Source organism: Triticum aestivum, chromosome 2A, assembly GCF_018294505.1.
Source record: "Triticum aestivum cultivar Chinese Spring chromosome 2A, IWGSC CS RefSeq v2.1, whole genome shotgun sequence".
Classification (NCBI taxonomy): Eukaryota; Viridiplantae; Streptophyta; class Magnoliopsida; order Poales; family Poaceae; genus Triticum; species Triticum aestivum.
The window spans coordinates 51,040,508-51,067,626 of record NC_057797.1 but is presented as its reverse complement, the minus strand read 5'-3'; the positions used below and the strand labels follow the sequence as shown (position 1 = coordinate 51,067,626).

The window sequence follows — 27,119 nt, the reverse complement described above, 5'->3', positions numbered from 1 at the left end:
TCGGTTATATGTTTTACTTTTTGAAAAAAACACAAATATTTGTTTATTTTTTAAGAAATTCAACATTTTTAACTTTTTTTTAATTAGAATTGGAACATGTTTTGAGGCCGAACATTTTATGAACACATGATTTTTTGGAATTTATTTATTTATTTTGTGAACAATTATAAATATTTTTTAATTGGAACAATTTTTTGGTAATTTTCGGCATTTCCTAAAAGTGTGAACATATTTAAAATATGTATATATTTTTGAAACCAGGAACAATTAGAAACTCTCATTGTCTTAAAAAACACACACTCAGTGCCTGTAAATAAAAAATGATTCCTGATGTCCGGACCATGGAGTATAGAGTTAGAGCATGGTTAATAGTATAGCCGGCTGTTGGCTATATGATCTTGTCACATCATCTATATCCTATCTTATAGCCAGCAAGTACAATTGTTACATATAAATATTTACTACTTTGGTGATACATGACACATCTTTGTCTCTCACGAAATGTCTAGGAGCGCGTGCTACGGCCGACTGTTAATCAGTGCCCGCTTCTCTTCTCTCTCCTCTTCTCCCTTCTTCAACTCATCAAAAATATAATTTTTAAACCCTTATAACCTGTCTACATCATCCTATTGTACTTACTCTTAAAGAAGTCGTAATGGTGTCCTTTGATGGCGCCTCTTTCGGCTTAGCACTATCACTGGGTGGAAGAGTGGTGTATTTATTTTTAGTGGGTCATACAAACGTTAGAATGTTCTATACTAATTGAGAGTTTATTAACTAATTCAATTTTTTTAGAATTTTGAAAAGATTTAAATTCAAACGGATTTTTACTATGTTGGATTTTTAGAGATAATTGTTTGTTTGATTTGGAAGAGTTCAAATATGCACATGCGTTGCAAAAGGAGGGAAGATTGATATGTCCAACAAAACGCCCATCATCATAGCATGGCGGGGGTAGGGAGGTGCATGCCGATATATTGGTCAGTTTCTCTTTAACCATGACAACCAACCTCTAGTTGGATTGGATGGTTTGGAGGGCGGTGGTACCCCAATACCAATAGGAACTAAAATCTACCTTTGACGCTTTCATGTCTCATGAAGGCGAAATATTATTTCTATGGATGGCGATGTTCGTGTCGATAGCAAGACGCTTGTGGTGTGTTCATCAATCTCAAACCCCGTCCAGTCAGTCTCTCTAGGGGTTAGTGTATGTATGTGTTTGTGAGTCTGTGTTTTTACTGCGTTTTTCAAAAGAAGGTTCCATCTAACTTTTGTATGCAGCAATTTAATGTGTCGTGTGTCCCATCGGAAGGAGAAAATCATCGCATGATTTTGGTGTCTCATTCATGTTGCCACTTTTCATGTTTGCCACCATCCTCAATGATGATATGATTTTTGGTGTTCACAGTTTAGAAAAACTTGATGAACCCACATTCGTGCCCTTCGATGTTGCTTCAATCAGCGTGCATTGAAATGAGATTGTTTATATACAGTTATTTGTTAATATTCAAAAGCAAACATGTTTTTGCTATGTTGGTTTTCTTTTTAGAAAATGTTGATTGTTTGGTTTGCAATATTACATTATGTTTATTTCATTTTGCACTTCTTGGACTTGGCCCAAACACAAGCTTCTCGTGTTGATTGTAGGCTCTTTCTCTAAAAAAGCACGCATACTTTGTAGAGTCCAGAATCGCACACGCATCTCTTTCCGTTCCAGATCAGAATAAAAAAGGAAAGTTTCCTAGCACATAATCTTAGTGTGCATGTATCCAACGGCTTGAAAAGGTGCCTGAGACTCCGTTAGATCTCAGTCGACTGAGATTTAGTAGATTTTTTAGGGGTCTTTAAAATTAGTAGCTGAACTCATTTAAAAAAATAGCTAGCTCAAAGTAGAGGCGAAAGGCGATGATTTAATTTAAATGCATATTTTCTAATTAGTGCATCTAATTCAATTTTTTTATAAATATATCAATTTAGTCAAGCATATGCCTGTATGATCCTTCACGTTTGACAAATTTTTTTTAAAGAAAACTTAGTCGACTCTTTTGTACGAGATTACAATATTTCTTCTGAATAAACTATTGATGTCAAAATCCACAAATACGAATCATATGCATAGCATGCACAACGATCATTGCCTTTCAACTGACTACAGTCAAATCACGAGCACGATCATAAACTACTGATTGACCCGACACCACATGGGGCGCATCGTCGGCTTGTTTCTTGCATGTTTAAAACAATGTATATATGTACACACACACCATATATGAGGTCTAGCTACGAACCTCTGGAGCATTTGGTACTGCTCCCATGCATGTACTACTGTAGTGCAGCCGACCAGGCGCTGTGCCCTAGAACCAGCGGGCTCCACTTACCGATGTTGTAGCTGTCGCAAGCGCTGATGCTGGCCTCCTTCATCTCGGTCTCGGAGACGCCATTGTTGCAGATGTTTGTGAACGCCCTCATGTGTTTCGTGCCATACTGAGTGAGTGATCCGCACTGGGACTCGAAAACTCGCACCTAACAGCAGTGATTGGCATCAGTACACAGTAAACTTAAGCTCAACCGGAAACATAAAGAGTACTGCAGGGTGTTGCATATTTATGGGATTGTAAACAAGGAATTGTTACACTCACCATCGTCTTTAGACAATCCCAATAGTCTACTAATGGCTGGCCAGGGCCTTTAGTAGCCTCAAGCACCGAAGGCCCCTCAAATCCAAAGACAAGCTTCCCGATGAAATCGATACTGCTGTCGAGATGCTTCATGTGTAACACAGTTTCTTTGACCTCCCTGAGAGCCCTCTGCTTCTCCTCTGATCCAACATTTAACTGCTCATACTGAAAGCGAGAAGATACATTGTTAGCAGACAAATTTGGCAAATCAAAACACATGAAAATTAGTAGTAACAGAGAAGATGAGCTACACAAGAAATATATAACGGGGATTTTACCTTCTTCCACATGAAAAGAATATCAACATTTCTTTGATTGATTGCACCCTTGAGGCTGGGCGAAAGCAGCGGCCTGTTTGTGATGCTTGACTTCGCAGGATATAAACCTTGATAAAGGAAAAGCTTGCCATCCTTGAATGTCTTGTCACCATACTCCTCGACATGAGAACCGATATTGGAGTCATTTGGGGGTGCCGTTCTTGCTTTAACCACTTCGTGCTGCTGCTTGATGGTTTCCTTCTGTAGATTGTGAGTTTCACTGCACAGTAGGATCCCATGGTTCAGAATAGCAAGACAACATACAGAGCATAAATATTACAGCTGATGCTTTTTACCTGTCTTCCATCCTAGAAACATTGTATGCGTCATCCAAGCAGCAAGCAGGTCATATACTCAGGAGGTGGTGTTTCCATCCTAGGGCAGTATGCTCCCCAGCTACTTTCTTCCGCATTTGCTGCTGTTGTAACATAAATATTAAGATCTTGTGGCATTAATCCCTCAAAGATACTGCCACTTTCACATGCTTCAACATATATGATCTGCCAAAATTCCAATTCTAGTTATAAGACTCGAAACATACCATTTCAGCTTAATAAAAAAATTAATGGAAAAGAAAAAAGAGAGGATAGATACCATCTTGGAATAGCTTTTGGAAACATGCTTTTGCCATAGCACTTTGATGAAGTCGCCAGCATAAACAAATGGCAGGTTGGGCATACCTACATGGGTCTTTAACAGAATCAAAGACATAGTAAGAGTGTTCCTGAGATTGAGGGCGTCTGCAATGATAATCATCAAATATTTTCGTGTCGTAACAAGATCTGTGGACCCCAATGCCTTGATTAAATGTACACATGGTTCCAACAGCACGATCTTAATTGCACAAGAGTACCAACAAACGTAGCTCTCGATAAAAATATAAGCTCCAAAACATGTACTCCCTCTGTCCGGAAATACGTGTCATCAAAATGGATAAAAGGGGATGTATCTAGATGTATTTTAGTTCTAGATACATCTCTTTTTATCCATTTTGATGACAAGTATTTTCGGACGGAGGGAGTACAATTAATGAAACTTCTCTCTTCAACTTATCCTCTGAATTTTTTTACCAATTTTTTTATATTTTCTCAAGATGCTTATTGACTTAAGCTTTCCAAAGTAAAAAGAATCACTCAATTCCGAGTTTATGGGAGAGGGTCAATAAAATCTACAACCGATCTAAAAAATTGTGACAAACAGTTGTTCGAAACTTCGAAGGCCAAAAGATTGTTCGATAAAGAGCACATTGGCAAGCACATTTGAAATAGCAAAACAGAATGCTATGTGATAAGAAAAAATTCTGTTATTCACCTATATTAAAAAAATCTCAAGCCACTCTGATCCATTCCGTGTTATTCACTGCACTACAATTTATGCACCAACAAAATAAAGACCAAGAAGCAATGAATCTGGAGGTTCCTGATCTTGATGCAGCAAAGGAGGCACGGCTATATGTGGTTCTGCTCGGTAACCGATAAGTCATGAGATCCTTCTTATTGCTCCTGTACGTCGGCACATTGCAGATAACTGTAGCTACTAACATCAATCAACATTCCTTCCAAGCACTTGAATTCGGTAGACACTATCAATGCCTTGGAGTACATTGGATCTAAAGGCAGCCTAGCCATCTGTTTACCCACTGGATTTGACAGCTTACAATGATCAGTCAAATAATTTATCATAATAACCTGAATAACCCACATCATGTAAGTAATATGATATCTCAATTAGGGTGTGTGTGTGTGTATGCGTGTGCCCGTGTAGCTGGTCTATTTGCAAATGAAACTGCTCCAAGAAAATTTCAATTAGAGCTAAGTGATAGTGACAGATTACTACATATATGTGAACCTGTATTATCGTACAGTCATACATACTTGAGCTAGCTGATAGTGACAGATTACTACATCTATATGAACCTTTATTATCCTACTCTGCTTCTCTTGATCCTCTTTGACTTGCTATAAAGCTCAGATTTGGAAATTTAACCCTGAACTTCCGAAACATGCTTTCAGTTTCCAAAAAGGAGGTAAATTTCTTTGGCATGATCAAGCCAAATCAACCTCATCCATCTTGGTCCCTAGCTTAAATGATATAAAGTTGAGGCAACTGACCTTTTCCACTTTACAATCAGATTACGGTCTGCATAACCCTGGTCCAGGCAAAACACATACAGCTCATTTGATATATCCTTCCTTCTTCTATAGAAAAGATCATAAATGTAATGGCTTCTTGAAATGCGGAAAATTGGGTAGAGTGCTTCACACTTTCTCTTCCTGTCATGTGTATCATTTTCAGCTGTGCGTGCAGATCATATTAGTACTCATCCTGTAGTATGAAATATCAATCGACATCTGAAAAGGTCACATCGATAGATAGCATGCTTAATAACATGCATACCTTCTCTAATTTTGACATCCAGCTCACGGATTGTGGGTTCAATAAGCACCCACCCTACTATCACAAGGGTTGTCCTAAGGCAGGCTTGGAATGTACAAACCTGAGAAACAATAGAACATATGCCTTGTCTGGGAATTGCAACTTATAGCTATTAAAAGGAACCATGACATACATAAACTAATCAGACCAGCAGGCACTCAATTGACTGAACAAAACACTCTCATTAAGTGATTAACTCTCTCTTACGATATCTATGGTATAATAGAATAAACAAATCAGAAAAGCAATATATGATTACTGAAACTGGTTGTTTGCTATCAAGAAAAGTAGTGGTGTTGCAGCAAGATGATCTGAATGTAAATCAAATGGAGCTGAATTTTAACCGTGCTTCTTGCGGCTAGTTCGTCTAGCGATGGAATATGAGTAAACCCATCTAGCTTAACATAACTATTTAATAGGTTCAGTTTTTATTCCTGTCAAATCTGAATATAAATACCACAACAGTTACCAACTTCATGATGTGTGTATCAGGACCACATAAACATTATGGAGTTTTCATGCTAATACTCCAATTCTGGAGTTTGCATACTGATACTCCAAAGTAAAAAAGGCACATCATACATTTTTTTCGGAGTGTTGATCAAAATTTCCAAAAACAACAGCCCATTGACATTTGGAAAAGAGGTTTGAGCTGAACCATATCTTCAAGCAAGTTAATTCTCAATCATGTGTCAGGCGTACAACACACTACTTCCTCAGGGTCGCTAGAACTAAATTTAACAGTATGAATAGCATATATAAGTGATTTCTGATGGTCATCACAATAAATCAAACCAAACAAATAGAACATCTTTGTGATGGGGAAATTATAGGAAATCAGTATGATTCTATCTATATCAATCTACCAGAAGGTACAGGTCACAGTAAGCAACCGAAGAATATATAAAATCCTATCAAAACTCATGCTCTTTTCAAATTTCAGTTTAAAAAAGATTACAGTAAGCAACCGAAGAATATATAAAATCCTATCAAAACTCATGCTCTTTTCAAATTTCGGTTTCAAAAAGATTCTGAAACATAACAAACATGTCGCAAAAAGCCATCAAAACAAGCCGATCAATCAATTCAGATCAAATTCTACTGACACATCCATCTCCCTTGTTCATCCAGAAGGAAGCAGAAATAGGCGTCCTGACAGTCAGCGATACCAAGATAACCACAGGCAGCATGGCCGTCAGCCCCACACCAAGATTCTGGCTCCCACGGTTGGTCAAGGTGGCTCTGCTACAGGACAGCCACATGGGCGTCGCACTGACTGGAAGACCACATGCATGTGGAGCATGAGCGTGGTGGTAGACTCCGACGACCACGAGTGCAGCAACTCCGGCGGCCAACAAACTTGTGTATGTGCTAGGTACTGTTGTTAATAGAAGGAACTTGCAAGCTTGCTATGAATGTGAGGAAAAAATGGCCTTGTAGAGATGTGATGTCCTGACTTGATTGAACTGGAAACAGAAAAGAAAAAATGGGAGGGAGATGACCAACTGTCGAGCTGAATGTTGTGTGTACTTGTATTAGTTAAAACTGATCCATTCGCTGTAAGATTTTATCTTTGAAAGATGGTTGGAAAAGAAATCTTATTTACATGTAGGTTAATTCTGCAGATGACAGGTCATGGTTTTGCTTGTTTGCAACCTGCAACATCTGAATTTCTTTACTTTGCACATGGAATATGTAGATGGATGGAATTTGACAGCATAACATCATCTATATATTACAAAATTTGATAGGCCCATGCAATTTGACAGTAATGTATTAGAAAACTTGGTTAACCAATGATTTCTGCAACTCAAGTACATGGGGAATGAGTGATTTCTGCAGTTCAAGAACATGGCGATTGAGGACCAGATCGTGGGGATGAAAGGATTACCTGATGGTGATGTAGAGTCGTACACCACCCCTGGCCTGGTTGGTGTCGCCCGACCGGCCGGCTCTGAATCCCTCCGTCTCCGGCGCCCGTCCTCCGTCGCACGGCTCCTGCGAGCTCCTGCCTAGGACACCGCACCTCCCCTCCTTTCTCCTTCTTCTCTCCCTCATCTCCATTCTTCTTTCTGCCCAGGAGCCGCGGATGCCATGGATCTGCCAGGGAAACCATGCTCCGACCTTCCTCATCGTCACCGGCGACCCCTGCCTCGCCGCCTGTGAGGCCCAAGTGTCAAGGAGCAGCTTATTATCTTCAGTTATCGGACGGCTCTGGTGCAAAACGGTTCGGCGCATCGTACGGCTCATAGGGCTCGCCTACTCCATCAACCGTTACCGTTCACTGTACCATTTCATTTGCCATTACTGTTCTGTCTCATCCATTTGCCAGCTGCAGCTATAAAGCTAGCCGCTGCCTTCTGTTATCGCTAGGGAATTATGCTGAGAATATCTCTATGATACAAACATACATCTTATATCAATACAAGTACTAGTTCTTGTTCCTACTTTCCCCTTTCCTCTCGCACGAGATCTGAGATTACTAAGTTCGAACCACCCCAATTCCCATGCGGGGTGTGACAATTGGTATCATGAGCGTAGGTTTTCCTCGGCGGCGTGACAGATTGGAGCGGCTACGGTGATTTCCCTCCCTTCCCTCCCTCTTTCGGCAGCGGCGACGAGTGCGAGGGGGAGACGGAATTGGCGGCGCAGGCGGCGGTAGACTCATTCGGCGGCAGCTCATTGAGCGCGACTGGTTGGGGGAGCACATCGCTCTCGCAGTAAAATCCCAGGTCTAGCGGCGAGTGGTGCTGCTCCGGTGGCCAATCTCGACGGCGGCGGCAGGGTTGAGTGCTCAGTTCGGGTTCCCGGCCAGATCCTGTGGTAAAATTCCTCTCTGACCACTCCACTACGATGGGGAAATCCAAGCCAAGTTTTGATGAAGCGGAGGTGTCTGATCTGCTGGCCATGAAGGACGATTTTGCGCAACAGCGTGAAGAAACGGCAGAGCTGCGAGGCGAGATGGAGGATCTGCGCAAGGAGGTGCACTCAATCAACACCAAGTAGGACACGATGGTTTCAGTTATGAGCGGAGTTCAGAAAGCAGTATCGTCTCTCAAATTACAACTCGCGGCCATGGCTGATGTGCTGAAGACCCTTAGTACACCTGAGGCATCCACTTCTGCACCACAAGGGTCAGTAATCCCTGAGCAAGCAACTGTTCCACCAGAGAGCAGAGAAGCAGTGGGGGAAGCAGACAAAACACTCACTGACGAACTGCGGAAGCGACTAGCTATGGAACAAGAGAAAACCAAACAGTTGGCCTCACAAGTCCCTCCTCACTTAGCCCCAATCCAGGTTCCCAGACCTTCTGTTCCTCCAGGTTTTGGAGCTAGCAATGCGGTGGATATTCACTCGGGCAACGCTACACCAACAGCTGCGTACAAGACAGCATGTACCCCAGGGTTCCACAATTTTCAACCTCCAGCTGTTCGTCAGGGCTGGGAAGAATTTCAGAAACAATATGAGCAGGAAATGCGAACACAATTCCTTAAAAGCATCACCAAGGGCCCCAGAATGGATTTCCCTCGTTTTGATGGCGACAACACAGCAGGATGGATCCGTCAGTGCGATAAGTATTTCCAAATGGCAGGTGCATCGGCTGAATATAAAGTCAGTTTAGCACAGTTATATGTAGTGGGAAAGGCTGACGTTTGGTTGCGTCGTTCGGGTATTCTCAAGAAACAATTGAGTTGGAGCCAGTTCTGTGAAGAAGTGCTCCGCAGATTCTCTTCGGCCAATTCTTACAAACTGACAGAGAAATTCAACACCTTGAAATAAAATACACTATCAGTTTCTGATTACACTGATCAGTTCGAGGAGTTGATGGCAGAAGTGCAAGCGGAAAATCCTATTATGGACAAAAAGTGGTTTGTCCGCTGTTATGTCAATGGCCTCCGAGCCCATCTCAAGTATCAGCTGCGCCCACTTAAACCAACTTCACTCACTGAGGCCTATTGGTTAGCTGTTGACCTGGAAAAGGGAGCTTCTGAAAAGAAATCTTACACTGCGGGTTATAACATTGCTAAAAACTCTGCTAGTTATCACAAACCTGAAAAACCTCCTGATCCTAAGCCAACTACTGTAAGTCAAAGAGCTCGGGAGCCGGGCAAGTGCTGGCATTGCGGAGATACTTGGTTCCATGGTCACAAGTGCAAGTTAGCACCAGTTCTGAATGTGTTAACAGGCGAGGACCCTAATGAACAAACACAAGAACAGCAGGAACTGGATGAACAGGAAAATTCTGAACAACCACAAACTGAAGAACAATGCATGACCATCTCTGCTCAAGCCATGCGTTCTGACAACAGTAACACAATATCCATATTGGTCAATATTGGAGGCAAACAGGGCATTGCTCTAGTGGACTCTGGCAGTAATTCCACGTTCATCAGTCTTCAGTTTGCACTGCAAACTTCCTGCACCATCCTCAAGGATGCAACAAGGGCAGTAACAGTAGCAGGAGGAGGCACTTTGTGGTCAGGATCTTATGTACCAACAACCACATTCACAACTGGCCATACACAATTCCAACAGCAGTTTAGAGTACTTAATCTGCCTGGACACGATATAGTACTTGGTAGCGATTGGATGGAAACCCACAGCCCTGTAGCATTTCACTATAATCCCAGGCAAATCATTGTCATGAAGGATAAACAGACACCAGTCACAATTAAAGCTTGTGACATGTTATCTGATGCCACTCTCATTGATGTTGTCGAAGTTAATAAACTCATGACTGCTGGAGCTCCTGGATTGGTTCTGAATCTCATCAGGGACACAACTATGAAAATACCACCTACACAGGAAATACCACGACTTGTTGAGGAGGTACTGCAACAATTCCTTACAGTTTTTCAGGAGCCAAAAGGATTGCCCCCAAAGAGAGCCCATGACCATAAAATACCTCTCAAAGAACAATCTCTCCCACCCAATTCTAGACCATACAGAGTACCACACATGCAGAGGAATGAACTGGAAAGGCAGGTTGATGCCATGCTCAGAGAAAAGACCATTAGAGCTAGTGAGAGCCCCTATTCCTCACCAGCAATATTGGTCATGAAAAAGGATGGAACATGGAGATTATGTATTGACTACAGAAAACTTAACTCAGCTACCATCAAAAACAAGTTTCCAATCCCAGTAATTGAAGATTTACTGGATGAGCTTCATGGAGAAACTTACTTCACCAAATTAGACCTCAGATTTGGTTATCATCAAGTGAGAATGGATGAAAATGACATACCAAAAACTGCTTTCAGGACCTATTTTGGATATTATGAGTTCCTTGTTATGCCCTTTGGTCTAGCAAATGCACCTGGCACATTCCAAGCACTTATGAACAGCATCTTTGGACCTTATCTCAGGAAGTTTGTGCTTGTCTTCTTTGATGATATCCTCATCTTCAGTAAATCCATGTCTGAACACATAGCTCATTTGAAGATTGTCCTTCAGTTGCTCCAAGAACACCAGCTCTTTGCAAAACTTTTCAAATGTGTCTTTGCTGTCCAGCAGGTGGAATATCTTGGGCATGTAATTAATGGTGAAGGAGTTTCCACAGACCCTAGCAAAGTAGTTGTTGTAGCTGAATGGCCAGTACCCACTACTCCCACTCAACTAAGAGGTTTCCCAGGATTATGTGGTTACTATAGAAGGTTTGTGCAGAACTTTGGAATTATAGCCAGGCCATTGCATGATATTCTCAAGAAAGACAACTTTCAATGGACCACAGTCCAAACACAAGCTTTCCAAGCTCTTAAACAAGCTATGATTACAACTCCTGTATTGGCCTTGCCCAACTTTTCTGAGCCATTTGTTTTGGAAACAGATGCATCAGGAGCAGGTATTGGAGCAGTCATGATGCAAAGTGGAAGATCCTTAGCTTATTACAGCTCAAGTTTATGCTCAAGAAATGCTGCTCTTTCAACTTATGAGAAAGAAGCCCTTGCTATCATTGCAGCCTTGAAGAGGTGGAGACACTATTTTTTGGGCAATGACCTGATAATTAGAACAGACCATTAGAGTCTGCAATTTATGACTGACCAAAAGATCTCTACAAGCATCCAACACAAGTTAATGTTGAAGTTGTTGGAACTGAATTTCACATTGCAGTATAAGAAAGGAAAAGAAAATATTGCTGCTGATGCACTTTCCAGAAAACACTCTGTAATGGCAATTTCCCTGGCAACTCCACAGTGGATCTCTGCAGTGGAAAGTTCTTACTGCAATGATGCTGCTTGCAAATCCCTGCTTGAAAAATTGCTCCTCTCTCCTAACCATGATGTGGACCAAAACTCCTTACACTCTGGCATCATCAGACACAAGGGCAGAATATATGTGGGAAAGGATGTGGACTTGAGAAAGAAGCTCCTAACTGCATTACATGCATCTTCTTTGGGGGGTCACTCAGGCATGAAAGCCACATACCAACGGATCAAACAGATCTTCTACTGGCCTGGTCTGAAACAGGAAGTGGATCATTTTGTTTCTGAGTGTCCTGTCTGTCAGAAGAATAAAGGTGAGAACTGCCCATACCCTGGTTACTTGGATCCATTACAATTACCTGACATGGTTTGGACACACTTGAGCATGGACTTCATCGAAGGGCTACCAAAATCAAATGGGAAAGATGTCATATTTGTGGTGGTCGACAGGTTATCTAAATTTGCCCACTTCATTCCTCTATCCCACTCTTATACAGTACAAACTGTAGCTCAAGCGTTCATCGACAATGTCATCAAGCTACATGGCCCTCCCTTGGCAATTGTGTCTGACAGAGACGCTATCTTCATGAGCAGATTGTGGCAAGATATATTCAAGGGCATGGGCTGTGACCTCCGCTACAGCACTGCTTACCATGCGGAGTCTGATGGTCAGAGAGAACAAGTTAACCAGTGCATCGAGAACTACTTGCGTTGCTTGACATCCACACAACCAAAAAAATGGGCAAATCAACTCTCCATGGTAGAGTACTGGTACAACACTTCCTACCACTCCTCCCTCAAGAAGACACCGTTTGAAGCAGCCTATGGATTCCCTCCTCCTAACATTGGAGAAAACATTCTCCCTGACCAGCTGAACGGCAATGCACAACAGTTCTTTCAGGACAGAGATGCTCTGCTACTGCACTTAAAATCCAACTTGGCAGCAGCTCAGGCGCGAATGAAGAAATACGCTGATCGCAAACGTACAGAGAGGATTCTGGAAGTTGGGGACATGGTGTACTTGAAAATGCAACCGTACCGCCTCAATGCTTTTGGTCTGCGTACACATATTAAACTTCAGAGCAAATACTATGGACCTTTCCGGATCATCAAGAAAGTGGGTCGCGTCGCGTACAAACTGCTCTTGCCTGACACTACCAACATACACCCAGTCTTCCATATTAGCCAGTTGAAGAAACATGTCGTCCCTAAAGTTGTTCCGTGTGTAGACCTTCCCCTGGTTCGATCAGATGGGATGATTCAGACCGAACCAGTTCTCGTTCTGGAAACCCATCAGGTACCCCGCAACAACCTGCCTGTGGTTCAGTGGCTTGTACAGTGGGCAAACCTTCCTCCTGATGAAGCTTCGTGGGAAGACGCATCATTCATGAAGAAAACGTTCCCTACATTCTTCAAGAGCACCATCGACAGGTGGTTCAACCGAACAACTCCTTGAGGACAAGCTCGTTTTCGCCCGGGGGTATTGTCAGGCCCAAGTGTCAAGGAGCAGCTTATTATCTTCAGTTATAGGACGGCTCTGGTGCAAAACGGTTCGGCGCATCGTACGGCTCACAGGGCTCGCCTACTCCACCAACCGTTACCGTTCACTGTACCGTTTCATTTGCTATTACTGTTCTGTTTCATCCATTTGCCAGCTGCAGCTATAAAGCTAGCCGCTGCCTTCTGTAATCGCTAGGGAATTATGCTGAGAATATCTCTATGATACAAACATACATCTTATATCAATACAAGCACTAGTTCTTGTTCCTACTTTCCCCTTTCCTCTCGCACGAGATCTGAGATTACTCTGTTCGGACCACCCCAATTCCCGTGCGGGTGTGACACCGCCCGCCTCCGAATCGGCCTCCCCAGGATCTACCGCGCACGGATTCGGTCCCTGCAAGCGCCAGCCGCCGACGTCGTTCCGCATCGAATAGTCGCTGCCCCCCAGCCACCAGCGTCATTCCGCATCGAGCAGCCGCCGCCCCCAGTCGCTCGTTATGCATGTTTTTTGCAACGTTTTCTCAGAGCCAGGATCGCGGGTTGAATACACCAGAATGCAGGGACCTTTTTGTAAAAACGAAACGTTTTCTCCGGTAGCCACTAAAAATAGGACTGCGGGTTTAATACACAAAACCACAAGGACTTTTTGGCGAAAATGCCGATGACGTACGACCAGGCGCACTCGCTGGTTTATTAGTAGGCAAAAGATAAGAAATACTGGAGCAAATAACCACCGGAGGGGGTCCACCTAGTGAGCACAAGACACCAGGGCACGCCTGGACGCCCAGGCATGCCCTAGTGGGCTGTGCTAGCCGAGCGCACCTCCGGTACCCATCTATTGGTATATAAGTCATTTTGACCTAGAAAAAATAGAGGGAGGACTTTCAGGACGGAGCGCCGCCGTCTCGAGGCAGAACTTGGGCAGGAGTACTTTTGCCCTCCGGCGGAGCGATTCCGCTGGGGGAACTTCCATCCCGGAAGGGGAAATCATTGTCATCATCATCAGCAACAACTCTCTCATTTTGGGGAGGGCAATCTCCATCAACATCTTCAACAACACCATCTCCTCTCAAACCCTAGTTTATCTCTTATGTTCAATCTGTGTACCGGAGCTGTAGATTGCTCATGTGTGTTGTGTTGTGACTTTGCTTTCAGCATCCATGTATCTTGTAATTCTCGTCTTGAGTATTTGTTCTAAAAAAAATTTAAGAACGGCAAAATGTAACCTTGTCATCTTTGATTTTTAGTTTAATTTGATCTGTGAATGTGCTTTTCTACTTGTCTCATTGGGTACATATATATGCCAGATATTGAGGTTTGCATGTTCAGATTCTTTGTGCAAACCGCTCAGCAAATTGTTCTTGTTACTTAATCTATATAAATTTTAGAGAGTTTATGTTATTCAAACTTTCTCCTATTATTTCAGTTTTGCAACTAAAATCATATGATTGCATCCTTTGGTGCTAATAATGTGTTGATGGACATTATTTCTATTTATGCAGCGCACTTACTATGAAAGAAACATCTTCAATTTGGGCGGAGCAGTTGTACCATCAATCTAGTACGAACTGACAACTCATATCTTAACACTGTAACAATCTAAATTTGTTAACTCTTAATGTTAAACTCTTATCTTTTTTTAGACTTATACTAAGTATGCAACAAGATGATATAGGTGAAGGATTAACTAGATTGTGGACATTTGAAGGAAAACACATGGTTTGCAGCTATTGGATCAATGGGTGCAATAATTTCAGTGGCTCTGATTTTACCACACCAAATAGTAGCAAATTTGAAAAGGTGCTACTCTATCCTTCTGTTTAACGAATTACATTGTGTTTTTCTGTATCTACTAGTAAATGCGCATGTGCAACACACGTTGATATTTAGGCAATATTTTAATTACACACGGATATTAGGTATGATATTATTTGTGTGTTAATTCTGTGATTAGTGCAATATTTGGTATGATATTAATTGCATGTTAAACACGTTGAACACTCACCATTGGAGCAGTCTAGGTCATTGGATTGACTTAGTTTGATGGCCGAGATCAGTTGGATCTGCCCTTTTGGGTCTTTTATATTGGTATAGATATAGATATAAATATAGATATAGATGATAGTAAATAAAGATTCCCTCAAAACAATATGATAGTAATAGAGATGTTTTGTGATACTTTATGGCACTAATATCAACTAGTAAAAGAAGGAGGCTCTGTGTGGAGACAAATAGTACATCGCAGCGCAATCTTTTCTCCGAGGAGAATAAAAATGGAAAATTTCACCACTGGCTGCATTGTCCATTGGATACGTCTGAAACATTTACTGTCAAAGATTTTATTAAGAATAATGAAGACCATGTGACCCAGTTCTTCCCAACACCAGGAAGTGATAACAAGAACGTGTCCATTTTGGCTGCCACCGAAGTTAAATTATATTTCAGAAAATCATATTTAGCCATGGCAGCGATGCATGTTGATGGAATCATGATGAGAGGAGACTTTGGCGCTGTCAATTTTGTAGTTGACAGATCCAAATCTGTTAAGATTGGTAATCTAACAGCAGAAAAATTAAAGGAAATCAAAAGCAATGATGACGTGGATCTGGACAAGGAGTCTTTTGTGAGAATGATAAAAAACGAAGTGCTCCTTGGAAAGTCAATTCCCGATGCTATTTTTGAGTGGATTTTGGCTTTGTCGAATGAAGAACCACCAGAGCTACTATCGTGCCACATTGGCTTGCTTGATGACTTCTTAGGAGGACATATAAATGACTATATGATAGATTACTTGATTTAGAAAAGGATGATCCTGAAGCATATAATTCAGTAATCCTTGCATTATCACAGTATAATGGATGGCAGATAAAGCCCAACTTTCTGAGGAACTCGTATCTTAAACAAACTTTTTACTACGAAGATAAAACAGGGAAGAAAACCGTGTACAAAGACAATGTGACGGGATTTCTTCACCCGCTTAGAAATTGCAAGCGACACGCAGCAATTTCAGTTGAGCTGTTTAGTTGCATCGTTGGTCAGTACTTCAGAAGAATTGCCTCGGATTTTCAAAAAGCCATGTACAAAGTTGGATGCCTCCAGAAGGTAAATCTACACTATATACTGTCCTAAGGTATACTCCAATGAACTTGCACTGCATAGTATGGTACAATGTTTAGAACTTATCAGTCTATTTTCTGATTACCTGAATTCTACTAGTCCAGTCAACCTTGAGCTGAACTGCCAGAACATGTTTAGTGAATATCCAGATAAAATGTTACAAAATTGATCTGTCTGTGCTGATTGTTTTGTTCGAGCGGCAAGCTGCATTTTATGTAAATGATGGTGTTCTATTTCTAGTTTCTATCTAGCAATGATCTTACCATTGTGGCTTTTATGGCCTGTAGGTCCTAATTTCCTTGGTTCTGAATTGGAATGCTCTAGATTTCGATGCTGCAAGTTGTATCCATTTACATATTTCTTATTTCTTCTATCTTTTGGATGCTGTTGTGTTCATTTTTTTCTACTTCTAGTAGCCGATTACTGTACTAGTCAAGACCATTAATTCATTGCATACAATGGCAGCAATACACAAGCAGTGTTGGTGTTAGTGTGTACTTATTTCAGAGATGATTGGAGTAACCCTTGACTGGTTCAGCAGCTGCCATCTAATCAAATCATAGTTAATAAACTATTAGGCAAAGATATTATTCGAATGCTGCTCATACTCATTTTGAATCTTCTCCATGGTTTTGTTATGTTGGATGTGCCCCAAGAAGCTTCTTTCTTGATGCTCATCTGTTGATTTTTGTGGTCAAAGTATTATTTTGGATGCTGCTCACACTCATTCTGAAGTTCATTTGTAGACGGTAAGATTGTTATTCGTACTAATTTAACTGCAAAATAATGTTGTTTCGAAATCCAATGTTTCATTAGTTTCACTCAGCATCGTCCTAACTCTATTTACAGAACTGAATTTAGTAATTACCAAGTTGATTACCGAGTCTTCTTTTTCAGATGGTAGTTTGTATATTCATCAATCACAAATTTCAAATAGATTGCCTGATTGTTGCGTGGTTCGAGCACCACCATAGTTGTACTTGTATTTTCTTGTTCTGCATTACATCCATCTTATATTTATTTATTATTTATTTTTGTGCCATTATTGACTGGAGTTTTGGTGTTCTTATACTCGTCAGCCTGTAGCAGTAGTTCAACACATGGAATTTGAATACTGCCAAAGCCCAACTCATATGTTCTTGAGAGATAATCATGCATTCTTTGCTTTGTTTTAATTTTTCTATTCTTGACCATGCCAAGAGCGTATGGCCTATTTTACAATTGATAGTTGGTTCATGTGTTGCTTGGTTATCTGAAATTATGACGCGGCATGAATCTGAATTGTAGTACTTGTTGACTGCAGAAGAAACTTTGTCATGTATCTTTTACTGCAGAAAAAACTTTGTCCTGCATTTTGACCAATATCTATTCTTTACTACAGAAAAATCTTTGTCATGTACTGTACATGGAGTTGCACCACTTGATGTCAATGCAGAGTGGAGAAAAGGCTACCGCCCGTCGCCTTGCAGCTTATGTTCTTCGGAAGTGTCTCCAGTTCAAACATGACAACTTGCTAGTGCAAAAATCATTAGCTCTTATGCTTCTGCTAGCTAAACTTGAACTTTACTTGTAATGATTGCTTTTATTTTGGCATACAAAGATGGTTTGGGCCAACAAAATGGTCGCGGTGAAATGTGGACCGATATCTAAACCTTGTGAAGTGATGGATTCTTTTTTGAAATTCTAGTTTATGCACTGAATTTGCTGAGTTACCTTGGGTTTAATCTTTGTACAAGTTTTTGCCTTGTGTTCACTGGATAGGTTTGAGCTGTGAGTTGCACTTGGAAATTTGGAATATGGGTGCAGAAGAATGAGGCTGTAACTGGATTTCGCGGGAAACACAGCTCCATAACTTCATGACAATAAAATATTCTTTCCCAAACATTTTTTCAAAAAAGGGTGCTTTATTACTTAAAAGATTTAAGTACTACACCTGAATTCTTTCCCAAACATGTTGTAGAATGAGACTGTAAAACCAATTTTCAAGCGGTTGTAGAACTCATCAGTTTCTCACACATGTTGCTTCACACATTTTGGAACTGATCCTCAGGCGATACCTGCACAAAAGCACTATATAAAGAACACTGGGGATACTGGTTTGTTTGTGAATCTCTGACCTTAGTGCATTTGGCTTCTTGGACTTGCATGGTTATAAACGATGTTCAATGTTATTCAGGATGTATTGTGTTAATTTGTTTTCAAAACAAGGAAAGACGCAAGCCCAAAGATAACACTCCATAGTACAAAGTTGAGTCACTTATTTTGGGACGGAGAGAGTATTTATCAAACTTAAATTTGTCTGCATCTTGCCTTCATGTCGTTTTTTACAGTAAGAAGGATGTTGGGGTACTCAACAATGGAGGATGAGTTGTTGTGCGATGCGTGGTTGGCGTATCTGCGGACTTCGTAGACAGGAGCGGAAGAGGGCTCTTCTGGTAGCGCGTGCATGATTCGTTTCACGCGCGAAAGCATATTGCGCCCTACGACATGCACATTATCTATGAACGCAATGTGAAGTCGTTATCGTATCGATGGTACACCATCCAGACCATCGTTGCCAAGTTTTGTGACGCGGTTGATCGGATGGAGGCAAGGTGGCCATTGCGCGCAGCAGCGGAGGAGATCGTAAGTTTTGCTTCTTCTTGCTCAACTTGTTGATTGAATCATTCATTCACTCAACGTTGCTCTAACATTGTGTGGCCCGTACGCGCTGCCGTGATGTACTACAGGATAGAGGGTCGGCCATTTACGCACATACACTGTTGGATGAAGTTGAAGGAGCAGTACATGTGGGACGACATGATCTGTTCATGAAAAACTTGTTCAACATCCGGTTAATCCCATTGAATTTGAACTATTATTGTAATTGACTTATTTTGTGTCCTATGTATGGATGATTTGTGCTACTTTCTATCCGAACTTTGATAAATTCTGTTGTGTTTAATGAATTTTGTCTGATTAGTTGGATTGCGGTTTGAAATGTATGTGGGTAGTATTGAATGGCCGGCTTCCACATCCGTATCCACGGACAGGTCCCTGGAGATGCCCCTAGTGCCTATTTTGTTTGCAATACAATATTCAGTTCTATCAGGTTGATAATCGGGAGCAAAAATTTAACATGGAATGCCCCTGATCTCAGGGGCGGAGCCAGGATTTTGGTATGGGGGGGGGGGGGCAAGTCAAGTTCATAACTTCCTTTCTAGACCAAAAAATAAAAAAAAATATCATCATACCGTAGTATGTGCTACACACTACAAAACATGGGTTGTATGAGTTTAAATTACCTCTACAATTGCCAATAAGATGATAAAAAATTAATAATTTCACTGGAAGAGAACTTACCTGCTAATTTGTTTCGATGGCGCGGATATGATCATGCAATGCCGAAGTAAGTCTCCCGTTTGGTTCTTAAAAGATATATTGATATTTAGAGTGTCCGGGCCACTTCCCACCTGATATAGTCCCTCGGATATATAAAAATGTCGTTATCTTGCTTGTCTAGTGGCAGCTCCCAATTTGCATGGTTTTGCTTGTTCTGCAATATTTACCAGGTCAGGCATATCCTGATCGTGAGTGTCAATTGTACCGGGGTTAGTAACTTGCGCATCAGTCACATTAACAATTTTAGTAGGTTGAGAACTTGAAGCAATCGGCTTAAAAAATGAATCAATCTTAACAATGTTTGGTGGCGCTTTTCTCTTCATTGCTGCCGAATTGCAATCTGCAATTAGCTATATTGGACAAGTTGGACATAAGAAAACTTTGCAACAGAAATAAGAATTCATACAAGATAATTTGAATCACGATCACTATAATTTTTAGGACACGTACAAGATAGGAATTCTTCACAGAATCACAGCATGACAAATCATACAACCAAAACAATTAAACGATAAAAATCTGACGTATAAGTTCAACAATGATACATGATGAGGATTGAGATTAGTAGATGCATGGTATGATTTACTGATGTGTTAAACCTTGGGTTCTTGCCTACTTCCCGCTGGTTGGATCCGGAAGATTTGACAAGTGAAGAAGGTTGCGTCGCGCCGTCGACGTATAAATAGGATCGGCAGCAGCAGGGCGGGGAGAGCGAGCAGAGGCGGCCGGGCATGCGAGGGCACGCAACGTCGGCGACTGATATCACATACTAATCCACGTATAGGTTAATCACACGAGAATGCAACGCCCGGGCCAGGAGAACAAAGCCAATCGCCTAACCTGGCCGCTAGTGGGCTTCACATGGGCCTATTCCCTTTCTCTAAAATTAGCGTCCAGATAGGGGGAGCCGAGTATGTATAATCCTGAGGAATACGTGCGTTCGTATCGCTAATTAGGTAGCATCGCTCGATCATTAGGGGGGGCCAGGCTCCTGCTCGCCCCCCCTTGTCTCCGCCACTGCCTGATCTTTAAGAAAAATTATATTTTTCTATTCTCCGCCTGTGTTTTGAGTTTTAACATCTTTAGTAATGTTGTTGCTATGTGCAGGAGTGTGTATCAAGTTGACAAGTTCTACAATATCAACAATTGTTGAACAGACCAACATGATACTATTTAAAGGCACGATACAATCAAGTTAGCCATCTTTTTTTCACTTACTAGCGCATCCCTTTACTCTTATTCCAGAGCAATGGACACCTTTCGTTCAAACGGAAAGCAAGCATGCATGTGAGCAATAGAAGAGGTCAAAAAAAGTGCATAAGAGCATCTCCAACGGCCGCACAAAAATTCTGCGCCCAATAAACGTTATAGCGCGCCACTGTAGTACTTTTAATACGCCGGTACCAACTTTGCTTTAGCAGGCGCCAAAAAACGCGTGCTCAAAAAGAAGACAGTGCAAATTGTGAAGCGCGCGCAATCCGGTGCCCAAAATATGCTGCGCGCGATAGCGTTTTTCCGCGCGCGCCCAAAAACTTTTAGCGCTACAGCTTCTGCTGGAGCTGCCCGGCGCCCAAAAAACTAAACTTTTAGTGCGCGGAGCTCTTTTTGGATGCCTGTTGGAGATGCTCTAAGAAGATCGAAAGAGGCGAAGCCAGTAGAACAAAATAAGCAGCAGTAACGATATTTCTCATTTCTCTCCTTCATTTTATATATTATTGTCTTCAGTGTCTTACGAACTACCAGAAGAAAAAAAGTATACAGAAATAATTCATGGTATTTTCTTTGGTGAGATAAAAGTTGGGCCTGCTATTAGAGCTTCAACCACTTGGAAAAACATCTGAAACACAGAGTCTGTCAAATAGAATAGCACCTGTTTAAGGCTAGTTGTGCGCAAGGCATTTTCTTTGGTGAGATTACATGGGTTAGAATCTGGCACATACAGGCTGCCCTTCTGTTGTTCCTGCATCAACTAGCAGCTCTTGCAACATCACAAATTTGGTACAGAGAAAGACAGGGTCAACTGCCCATGTCCATTTTACTTCAAGATCGGAGCTTGTCGTCATGGCGATCGCTGCTCCCGCATCTATAACAAGTCAAGCATGAACATGTATCACATCAGCGCCCTGAAATGATTACCCCCGGCCCCGGGGTTGGTGCTCAAGGCCAGCCTATAGATCCCCGCAAGATGCAAGAGAGCATTCTGAAGATTTTTATGTGGATATCTTCGAGGAACTTATCAAGTTTGGTGAGATTGAGACCCTCATCGTCTGTGACAACCTTTCTGACACATGATAAGCAATGTGTATCTCCAGCTGAGAGAGGAAGATCAGGCAGTAGCAGCAGCTCATACGGCCCTTCAGGGATGCTTTTACTCTGGTCCCCTAATGGAGATAATTTGGCTAGCGTAGGACAATGAACGATGGTTCATGCTTATTCTGTAGTGACACTGAAACAGTTCAACATATTTTTTCTGACGGCTGTGTGGCTAAGTTTCTACGGTTTGTACTTAATGAGTTTTTTCTCTCTGTGATATATATAACACAGTCTACACAGGATATCATTCGATAAAGAAAAAAATTGGGTGGAACCAGAGGAACCCCTTTCTTCAATAAAAGAAGAGGAAAAATTGCTCCAAAATTCAAATGTAATCAGGTCAAATGCGGGCCCCAAATTCTAGAAGAAGGAAATAAATTATACATAATTGAAGGAAAAAGGGTGCTATAAAGTAATTGGACCGATGATGTCAGTGGATTTGATTTTACCATATCAATCAATAACAAATGTCGAAGGTAGTACTACAACTTTATCCCTCTGTCCAAGGAATAACATATATTTTTTCTTTATTTATGATAATAATAGAGATTCCCTCAAAGCAATATGATAGTAATAGATATGTTTTGTGATACTTTAGGGTGGTTATATTAACCAGTAAAATAAAGAGGCTCTGCATTGAGAGAAATGATACATCACAAAGAAATCTTTTCTCCGAGGAGAATAAAAATGGGAAAATTTCACCACTGACTACATTGTTCCTTAGATGCATCTGAAACAATTACAGTCCATGAATTTATCAATGATAATGAAGATCATGTGACCCAAATGCCCGTCCCTAACTCCGAATTCTTTATGGTGTGGCGCACTCCTCGCCAGGGAAATCAAATGCCTACTTTTTTGTGCGGGGGGAAAGAAAGGCCTACTAGCAAGCAAGCAACCCCCATAGATTTCACAGGCTGCACTCTTCTGCAAATAAACATCCTCATCTCTGCCAAGGGATGTGCTTGTTGCTCATGACCCGCTGACATCTTACTTCTCGATGTTATCTCCGCAAGCTTTTTATGAATTTCTTGACTATAAAGTTATCCTTTGAGCATATCTGAGCACCCATCTTCTCCAACTTGGATCCTGTAATCCAAATGACCTGGTTGGTGCACTGACGAGACTGATTGACTGAATACATTTGGTTGGGTGTAGGACAGAACATATAGATGCGTTTTTCTTTCTTTCTGTAATGTTGTGACTATCTCCGAGTATCATTTTCATCATTTTTCTACAAAGAGGACGGTAATAAAATCATGATGGTAACATTGTTTTCTGAGGAAAATGATGGTAACATATTGGTCTAGGCCTGTGATTATTGTTGCACTACAAAGGGAGTATCTTTTATGGCTAAATAAAAGCGTTGTGGGCATGATTGTGAGTTTTGGAGTTTGCAAAAGTAAAATCAAGGTTTTTTTACAGTATTTTCAGATCTGCTAAAAATTACAAAAATATAATGGAGAAGTGGGGTATCGATCCCCATACCTGGTTGTTGTAACATTGTTTTCTGAGGAAAATGATGGTAACATATTGGTCTAGGCCTGTGATTATTATTGCACTACAAAGGGAGTATCTTTTATGGCTAAATAAAAGCGTTGCGGGCATGTTTGTGAGATTTGGAGTTTGCAAAAGTAAAGTCAAGGTTTTTAATTACAAAAATATAATGGAGAAGTGGGGTATGGATCTCCATACCTCTTGCATGCTAAGAGCATCTCCAACAGAAGCGCTATATAAGCGACGCGTGGTATAAAAACTGCTTTTAGCGCGCGGGGACCTGGTTTAGAGTCTCCAGCGGCCACACAAAAAACGTGCGCCTATATAACTAATGCAGCACGCGCATCAAAAAGGCATCGCGCGCAGCATATTTAGTGCACCTGATCGCGCGAGCTGTAAACTCTGGCCTGCTGCAGATGGGACCGCTTGATTGGGGCCGCTGGACCCGCGCGCGTAGCATATTTTACAGCGCTTGTTGGAGCAAACGTCTTCTAGTGCCCTAAAAAAACTACTTGCGCGTTGTAACCCCGTTTTTTGGGCGCCACGCATTGAGCGGCTGTTGGAGATGCTCTAAGCGAGCGCCCTACAATCTGAGCTACATCCCCTTGTGGTATTTGAAAAATTAGAAACGAATTAATGACCAGTATTAATTGTTTGATAATTTGCATGTCATTGTTTTTTTTTTGCGGGGATGTCAAAGTATTTTGGGCAATGAAAAGAGTTAAACTCTTTTTTAGGGTGAAAAGAGTTAAACTGTTATTAGGTGGGTCAATATGCCATGCTACCCGCCAATAACACGAGATCATTTTTTTCATAATCGTCTCTCCAAGACCAGAAAATAAAGGGTTGCCCTCACTAGATCTTGAGCTAAGTTTGCACAATCATACAAAAATGGCATGGTCCATTTGATCTATCGCCATTATTTATAACTTCAATCAGGGTGTAGTCCCGATGTCCAATTCGGAGATGACCCGCTTAATTCATAGGCGCAATGTTCATGTCAAAGGTGTGTTCAGCTAGCTGCATTCTCCGCAACGATGGAACTGCAGAAACTTTCTCTTCCGGTTCTGCAGCTTCGGCAATAGATGCTGGAGTTTGGAGGTCTATCTTTCTTCAGCTGTGCAGACTGGTGTACAATTAATCCTGTTTCTGCACAAGTAGGCTGGAGGTGATATTGGTTTCTTTTAAAAGACTAGATGTAAATAAGCAACATCGATCATTGTATAGACATCGGATTATTTTTTGCTTCAAAATTCAATTGTAATCAGGTCAAATGCAGGCCCCAAAATTCTAGAAGAAGAAGAAGAGGAAGAGTAGCAAGAGCACGAGTGCACCACCACGGCTAGCGCGAGTGCCAACCCCCTGGCTCGGAATCATCTGTGGCATGGCGCACTCCTCGCCGTTGAAGAAGATCTTGGTCGGGAACCCGTCGCCGCCAACCACGTCGACGTCGCCGGGGCCATTCTTTTTGGTGAAGGAGAGCACGGACTGCTGCTTCCCGGGCACGGGGTAGTCCACGCCGCTCACGTTGCTCTCCCTCAGCAGGAGCTCGAAGCCTTCCCTGCCGCGCATGAAGATGGCGCCGTCCCCGACGGCGGTGGCGTTGAAGGAGTAGGCCTGCTCGAACCCGCCGTACACCTTGTCGCCCATGACGACGGTGGCGAACCAGTCGCGCATGTCCGCGCCCTCCTCCCAGTTGAAGAGCGTCACCCGCGCGCTCCACCCGCCGGCCGCGTCCGTGGCCACGTGCCAGTTCACGCTCACCCCGCAGTTGTCGCCGCACGGCATCGGGTTCGGCGGCGCGCCCAGCTCCTCGTCGTGATACCACTTGAGCGTCTCCTTGGCCCGCCACTCGAACGGCATGAGCAGCGCGTGCGGCGGCAGGAGCAGCGCCGGCGCCGTCGTGCTGCAGGTCGTAGGCGCCGGGGTGGGGAAGCCGCACGCGCAGGTGCTGCAGGGGATCACCGACTCGTTGAAGAACGCGGAGAAGGACACGCAGCACTGCGGCGGCTTGGACGGTTTGGCGTCGTCGACGGTCATGTTGCAGACCGCCTGCCACGTCGCGACGGCGAGCGTCGTGGAGACGAGCCCGCTCGGGTCCGGGAACTCCGTGGGGCTCACCAGCGCTGGCTGCCCGCACGCGTACGCCTGGTTGAGCGGCGACGCGCCGGAGATCCTGAAGTTGGCCGGGGCGTGCGGCCTGGCCGTCCGGTTCAGGTCCGGCGGCATCTTGTACACCTCCATCTGGAACGCCGACTTGGACTGCGCCTCGTCCATGGTCTTGGGCAGGATGGTGCCGTTCCTGCAGCAGTGCTCGATCTGACCGAGGGACGTGTCGTCGCGGCGGGACGGCGGCAGGTCGTGCACCACCGGCCGGCGCTCGCAGTTGAGCACCTTGGAGAAGTCGAGGTCCTTGTAGTACTGCCCCTGCGGGCCGTAGAGGCAGCCTCTGGCGTCCACCTCCCGCGGGTACGCGCCTCTCATGGAGTTGACGAACTCGCCGCGCCGCCACTCCCACGACAGCTCCCAGCCGTCGAGGCGGCCCATCGGCGCGTTGTTCTCGAGCGTCACCAGCGCCAGGTACGTGGTCTCGTGCGCCTGGAGCACGTCGTAGGTGATGACGAGGTCGCCGGTGACGCGCGGGAGGTAGGTGTTCCCGGCCGCCGGCGGCACGGCCGAGGGCTGGTCCGGCGCAATCAGCACGCAGCACGCGGAGAGGACCGTTGGCGCGGTGGCGACAGGCGAGCAGGTGTACGCGGGGTCGGCCAGCGAGATCGCGGACGGGAGCGTCACGACCGGCTCTGGCCCGGCGAACAGCGTGCCGACCAGCCTCACCGTCGCCTGTATCCTGGTCAGGTCGCCGGCGGTGGCGATCGGCGTTAGGAGGTCCGTCTGCGGGTTCCCAGACAAGGACGTCGCGCCGCCACCGGCCGCCGTGGTGTTGTACGGCAGGTCGTCCCCGAAGGTGAGCACGCCGCCGTCGAGACTGACAAGAATCTCGCCGTGCGCGAAGGCGACCAGCAGCGACCACGAGGGGAGCGTGCGGACGCCGTTGTTGAGGACGGTGGCGCTGGCGCGGAAGGAGTAGGGCTGCCTGCCGGCCGCGGCGGCGGCGGGGTCCACGAACGGCCTGATCCTTTGGTGGGCCTCGGGGGCGTAGGTGAGGAAGACGCCGTTGCAACCCACGTCGGCAGGCGCCGGCGCCGGCACCTGCTGTGCCGCCGCAAGCGCGACGAACAGGAGGAAGGCGAGGGCGAGGCGAGCGTGCATGGCCTCCATGGTGGTCGTCGGGTCGATCACAAGCGGCAACGGATTTTCTTCTGTCACTCTGCTTGATTCTTGGCGGGAACGGCTGCAATTAAGCTCCAGAACCCATGGCTGGGGTGGGGAACGAGTCTTGGTCCGAACTGTCCCCAGGTAGAAGCGCAGGATAAATCCAAGCAGACGGGTTGACAGGGTCGGGTTAAAAATGAAATGATGGTTGGGTCTGCAGCATCCACTTGCAAGAAGCTGCTGACATATGGGTCGGAAGCAGGCCATGAAATTGTCTGCATCTTCCTCTTCAATATTCAAATGTGAAATAGCAGGGCGGGTGACATATGGATCAGTTTGGTTGCTCTGATCTTTTTAATTTTTATTAGTGGTGGCCGGCTGCTCAACGCGGTGTCACTGCT

General features: G+C 43.6%; 1 protein-coding gene and 1 pseudogene across 1 annotated transcript; both read right to left on the bottom strand.

Moving 5' to 3' along the window:
* Nucleotides 1-2,064: 2,064 nt before the first annotated feature.
* LOC123187389 (vacuolar-processing enzyme beta-isozyme 1-like) lies at nucleotides 2,065-3,993 on the bottom strand (annotated as a pseudogene).
* Nucleotides 3,994-24,536: 20,543 nt separating this feature from the next.
* LOC123184655 (COBRA-like protein 7) lies at nucleotides 24,537-26,844 on the bottom strand. The gene has a single exon (XM_044596739.1). The coding sequence runs from the start codon at nucleotides 26,722-26,724 to the stop codon at nucleotides 24,736-24,738; it is 1,989 nt and encodes a 662-aa protein (XP_044452674.1). The 5' UTR covers nucleotides 26,725-26,844; the 3' UTR covers nucleotides 24,537-24,735.
* Between the last annotated feature and the right edge of the window lie 275 nt (nucleotides 26,845-27,119).